This window comes from Pteronotus mesoamericanus, unplaced genomic scaffold (assembly GCF_021234165.1).
Source record: "Pteronotus mesoamericanus isolate MK-2021 breed Mesoamerican mustached bat unplaced genomic scaffold, CSHL_Meso_final contig_68, whole genome shotgun sequence".
In the NCBI taxonomy this organism is placed as follows: Eukaryota; Metazoa; Chordata; class Mammalia; order Chiroptera; family Mormoopidae; genus Pteronotus; species Pteronotus mesoamericanus.
In genome coordinates, this window is record NW_026555234.1 from 25,748,062 (window position 1) to 25,754,061 (window position 6,000).

General features: G+C 35.4%; 1 protein-coding gene across 18 annotated transcripts in view; it reads left to right on the forward strand.

The window, feature by feature from the left end:
- Nucleotides 1–4,469, forward strand: part of LIMCH1 (LIM and calponin homology domains 1) — a 311,063-nt gene extending 306,594 nt beyond the window's left edge. For all 18 annotated transcript variants that reach the window (XM_054582121.1, XM_054582104.1, XM_054582106.1 and 15 more), the window contains one exon: nucleotides 4,258–4,469. In XM_054582121.1, coding sequence (XP_054438096.1) covers nucleotides 4,258–4,283 — 26 coding nt within the window. In that variant the 3' untranslated portion in view covers nucleotides 4,284–4,469. The remainder of the gene's footprint in view (nucleotides 1–4,257) is intronic.
- Nucleotides 4,470–6,000: the final 1,531 nt, after the last annotated feature.

Here is a 6,000-nt window from a genome sequence, read left to right on the forward strand (position 1 = left end):
AAATCTGCAAAGAGCCGGTGACCAAGCCTCTGAATCCTGCCTCAACTTTCCATCGATAAGAGAGCCCTTCCAGTGGATGGCCTGGACAAACGACTCTTCCATGCAGATTCATCAGTCAGAAACTCTTTCTTTAAAAAAAAAAAAAAAAAAGGGAAGGGGTGAAGAGATGGTGTTTGAAATTCAAGAATATTTTATGACTTCTCCAAGTAAATGCAATGAAGTTTTTATAGCTTTTTAAACATGAATCTCTAAATCTGCAAGACTAAAGACTTTAGGAGTAAAAAAATGAAATTAAATCTATAGATTTAGTATATTCTGAGAAGTATATGCATTTTTAATAAAATTATATGAAATAAAAATTTAATCAAACTCAGGTGATTTTGATCTATGACCAACATTTGACTTGAGGTCAGAACAGTTCCAACTTAGAGCTGCTGCCATCAAACTGGACTACGTATATTGTGTATTATATTTTATATTATATATATTTATATATTTATACCAGGTATGATATATAATATACAGAAATAACATATGTTATATATTACATAGATTTGTACAATGTATATATAATATATAAACACATGCTATAAACAGGTATATTTATACCATGTGTATATTATATATGCGGTATAAACATATAATATGATTTTTATGCTATGTGTTAAAAATATAAAATACGGTCTAGATAGTATACCATGTATATATGTATATATATACCATGGATACATGGTATACATGGTATGTATATATATACCATGGATATACAAATACATATATACATGTATAATATATATTTTTAACTGAATTTTTGTTTGTTTTGTCTGTATACATTAGAAGTGAGAACTAAACCCGTTTGCCCCCAGTTTTTAATGTGCTTTTTTTCTATCATCTTCTATGCATTGCACTTTTGCTCAGTCCAGCTGAGCGTGGGCCGTGGAACCAGAAGAGGGCACTGTTAGGTTGCAGGCCAGCCGGGCAGCCTTGAAAAGCGCTCCGAGTCTGGATTTCTTTCATAATTTAAAGTGCTTGACAGATGCCAGTGGAGAACCAACATGAACCCACCTCTGGGGGACAGAACCTGTTTTCATCCAGATTTTTAGTTTAATTGAGAAGTTGGATGACTCATTGTCATTTCTTTTGGAAATGAGCTTTTCAGATCTAGGCCAGGAATTTTTTTCCCTGTATGTATGAACATAAGGGGCATTAACTGCTCTTAATTCCAAATCTAAAGACAAGAACCATGGAGTTTCAGTAACAATCTCAGAAGATGAAAAATAAGAAAGTGATTTGGAGGTAGGCTAAAAATAGGATTATTTTCTTTCTTTATTTTATATTTCAATGTGCTATTTTACTAGGGTTTCTTTTTTTTTAGAATACTAAGATTCTAAGAAAAAAGCAAAAAGTCTTACCTCTCTGCCAAGATAACCTCTATAGACATTCAAAAAGAATAAATAAATAAAAGTCATAAGTGATATAAGGTTAGAAAAATTAGATGTTCAGGAAGATACCAAATTAAAAGTAAAAAACAAAACAAAACAAACTTTCCAAAGGTAACCGCCATAGTCACTTTCTAATAACTGCTTGGGGAGAGAGGCAGGAAGTATGTTTGTATAGACGTGCACACACACACAGATGCAGGTGTTGGTTTTAATTTCACTATGTTAATCACATAGTCAGTTTTCTGTACTTAGTTTTTGTTGCTGTTATCTTTAACGTAAACATATATCTTGGCAATCTTTCCACCGAACATGTTCTTTCTCCTCATTCTTGTCAAAGGATTTTTAATAGCCGCATACAATCCTACTGTATGGACTTACCAAAGTTTAAAACTACATCTCCATGAATGGGGACCTCAGGTGTTTCCAATTTCTAACACTATTTTTTAGATGCCCCAACGAACATCCTGTCCATGTGTCTGATGAACATTTGAAAGCATTTCCACAGGGTAGCTTGTGAGCAGCAAGACTACTGAGCTAAAAGGCACATGCTTTCTAAATTTTCAGGCAGCTTGCCTGACTATCTTCCAGAAAAGCGCAGTGTCCCTGCAAAGTGTTTAAAAGCCTCTTTCCCTCCATGCCTATGTCAGCTCTGGCCGTGATCAGACTTTCTATTTTTCCACGCTGGTTGGAGGAGGGAATTCATTGCTTTGCTCTATATGTCTTTAATTGTGAGTTTGAACATCTTTTTATGTTTACTCACTATTTATATTTCTTTTTCTATTAAAAACTGTACTTCTTTATCCTTTGCATGTTTTTCTTTGGCACTTGATGTATATGAGTTTTTTTTTTGTAAATTACTTTTCCTCTTATTTTGTATTTGCTGCTTGTTGCAGTTATCATTCATCTTTCTACTTTGTGATCTTTTTTTACACAGCAAACATCTTCATTTAACCAATAAAACATACCTTGTAGGTTTTTTTTGGTTCTATGTTTTGCATCCTACTTAGAAAAACTGAGATTTCTCCTAGAATTGTTCTTTGTTATATTTTTCACATGTAAATTTGTGACATCAGGAATATATTTTGGGGTAAGAAATGAGATGGATATCTAGCGATTTCCACCCCATCCCATTAGCCAATAGTGTGACTATAACTAAATGAATAATCCTTTTTTCCTCACTAATTTGAAATGCCAGCTTTCTCATAAACTAAGTTCAGATATATATTTGGGTCTATTTCTGGATATTTTATGTGTTATTAACCTATTTACTCGCTAATGTCAAACAGTTTTAATTATTATAGCTTCATAATATATTTTAAAATTGTAATAATGGCCACCTTAACTCTAATTATTTGTTCCAAATTTTCCTAATTCTTCTTTCATATTTAGTTTTCCAAATAAATGTTAATATCATTTTAGGCTAAACTTTAAGTCATGACATGACAGGGAAAATGACCGGCACATCTGAGAATACTGTTTATTTTTATTCTTGGTGTCATCAGAGAAAAATATTTGTTAGGAGTGAATAGGTGGAAGGGATAATAATGAGTTAGAGAAGTATAAATACACTGGCACTGGTAGACTGTACCCTAGATGCAATAAAAGAGTCAGAATGGGAAGAAATAGCAAAAAATCATTTTTTTATTTGATTTTGATCTGAGTTGAGAAGAAGGGAGGTAGATGGATATGAGGGGTGGTTTACATCATAGACATTCTAAGTGAAACAAAATAATTTCATTTTGTGGAATAATAAAACCTGAATATATAATCCTATTTTCTTCAAGTAACTAGTCACATTTAAATGAAAATTTTCTCTTGGAGAGGAAAAATAGCATAACAGCATATTAAAATGCAATTCCTAAAAGCAGTGTAAACAGTTTTTAAGTTCGTATGTAAATGGCAATGGAAGTGCAAAACAAATTACCTGTCACGAATCGAGCCGTCACATGTTTAACTTGTGCCATTTGTGCCTGGGTGCTGGGTGGCTGTGTCTTTGTGCCTGTTCCATCATTCACTCACATGAAATGCACTTAATGCAAAATCCCTGGGGCCTTTTCCAATGTTGCTATTGCCTCACTAGAACTCTGATGCCTAAAATAAGAAACTTTGCTAAGATGTCAGCAGAAAACATGGAGCCCAAACCATCCTTCCTCGATAGGGTCACCAGATAAATACAAGATGCCCAGCTGAATGCTTTTTGCTCTGTTAAGTTTGAGTTTCAGATAAACACTGAATTTCTTTTGTATGCCTATATTTCAAATATTGCGTGCTCAGAATTTAGCACTACTATATCCCAAATATCATATGGGATATATACTTATGCTAAAAAATTGTATGTGTTGTTTCTCTGAAATTCAGATTTTACTGGGTGTTCTGTATTTTAAATTGCTAACTCTAGAAATTCTGTTTGTAGATCATATGTCAAATTCCTCATATTGCAATGTATTTATTCTTTGAGAAACAAAACCTAAAGAAACTGAGAGGAGAGAGAATATTTTCTTGCTTATTTACCAAGAAGACAAAGTAGAAAACTTGATGGAGATCATTTGGTGTAGATCATTTTACAGGGCATGTGAGTCACTTGGGCTCCTGGTTAAGGTCTGGGAGAGGGCTCGGAAGTCCGCATTTCTAACAAGCTCCAGGTAATACCGATACCATGTCCCCTGGGACCACGCTTTGAGCAGTGGGGTGGGACAAGTTTTCCTCCCTCAAGGGAAGAGACAGAGGTCATAGCTAATTTGGGAAATTTGTAAACATCTGAAGTGAGAAGCATTAACTACTTCAACCAATTGTTGCTCTGATTTCTTCGTCACAGGTGCTGGCCAACCCACAACATTGTGACATGGTTTTCCAGCTTCCAGATCACTCACCACTTCTTTCTAGAGAGTGTCTCCTGGCAATTGTTTAACAGAATCCCAAGTTCAGGGGCTTCTCAGCACTCATCTAATTTCTGAAAGGCGATTCTAAAACATGGTATCTGTCCTTTTATAGCACAGTGTTTGTGTTTTTCCTGGGGTTTTTTTTTGTGTTGTTGTGTTTTTTTTGCATTTGCACAGTGTACACAAAAGAATATTGAATTGTAATGATTCTGACTAGCTCAAAAGAAGGTGTTAGTATGGTCAAACAGGCTTACAGTTTAAAATGTGTTATTCTCTTCTTTTGGGACTTAATGAGATAAATGATTCAATAAACCTGTTTTGTTTTAGTATTTCTAGGAATTAAATACTTTGTGTTTACAAAATTGAGCTGCAGAAAGTGCAAGACATGCCAATTTGAGACACGTGGTCTTTTAAGACAGGAGCATACAATTAATGCATTTCAGAAACTAAAAACCACATCATATAGCTCTGAGCTACAACTTGTTTTTAATGCAAAGACACTAACCTGATAATATATACTGTAATCCTGAAACATTTGTGTTACTTACTTTTTGAGGTAGAAGTCATACCAGTAAATTATTGCACCATTAGTATTAGGTTTTGTATACTTTGAAGGTTATGCCATTGATAGAATCTGGTCCATCAAATAAAGAGAACCCTGGCAGTATCAGCTAGACTTACACTCTGGACATTGCTCAAGGGTAGGGGGAAAAAAAGCCAGAGGAAAATATTTTAGTCATCATTTCCAAGGTTACTACCAAAATATGAGGAAGTTTGACCTTCAAGAGAGTAGTGGGCCATTGCTAGCCATGAGGACTCTGTTGCTTGCCTCTGTTCGGACTCTACATTCAGTAACTCTCATCAAGATCAGCCCTCCAATGAGCGAGACCACTGCTCACCCTTGCCTGCGAGTTCTGCTTCAGGGCCAGAAGCACAGGTGTCTAAACAAAAACATTAAGTTCATCCAAATAGAATCCAAATGACATATGATGTGATCAGCCACAGGGGTGTGATCAGCAACAACCTGCAGGTCACGTGTGCGCTGCCCGCTCTAATGGATATCTGCTCTTCCTCATTCTCCTACATCACCGACCCTCTTTCCTGTCAAGAATTCTGGACCTTGCTTGTGGAGATTTTGAGAGAGGAACTCTTGCGGAGACCTGGTTATTTCTTGCCCTGTGTGGTGAGTTTCAGCTGGCCAAGGAAGGAATCCTCTTACTAAAAAGCATCATGTTTTAAATCTCCAGGCTGTTTCTTTAAAACTGGGGAAAGGAGAACTATTTATTCTGCCTTAAAATGGTGGCAAATAAGTGAAGATGACATTTTGTGAATGTAGACTATGGCTATCCTCCTAATAGGTTAATGTAGTCATAAAAGGAGATCAAGTAGATGTTTTTTTGTTATGTAAGCAATAATTTTTTTCTGTGTCTTATTGAATATGGCTAGCAATTATTTATTTACATGCTAGATGGTTCTCTGCATGCAGGTTCCATGTAAGTGCAGAAGTTTCCTCAGCCACTGGAGGTGTTTTGACCATATTGTCATTCGGATGAGCTGTTGTTAGACTGAAATTTACACATCACTTCATTAAAAATTGTGCCTTAGAAAATGCAAAGCTGTTGCACACAGTGATGAATTATGGATGCAGTACATAGAAGAGAGATGAAGTCACTTCCAGG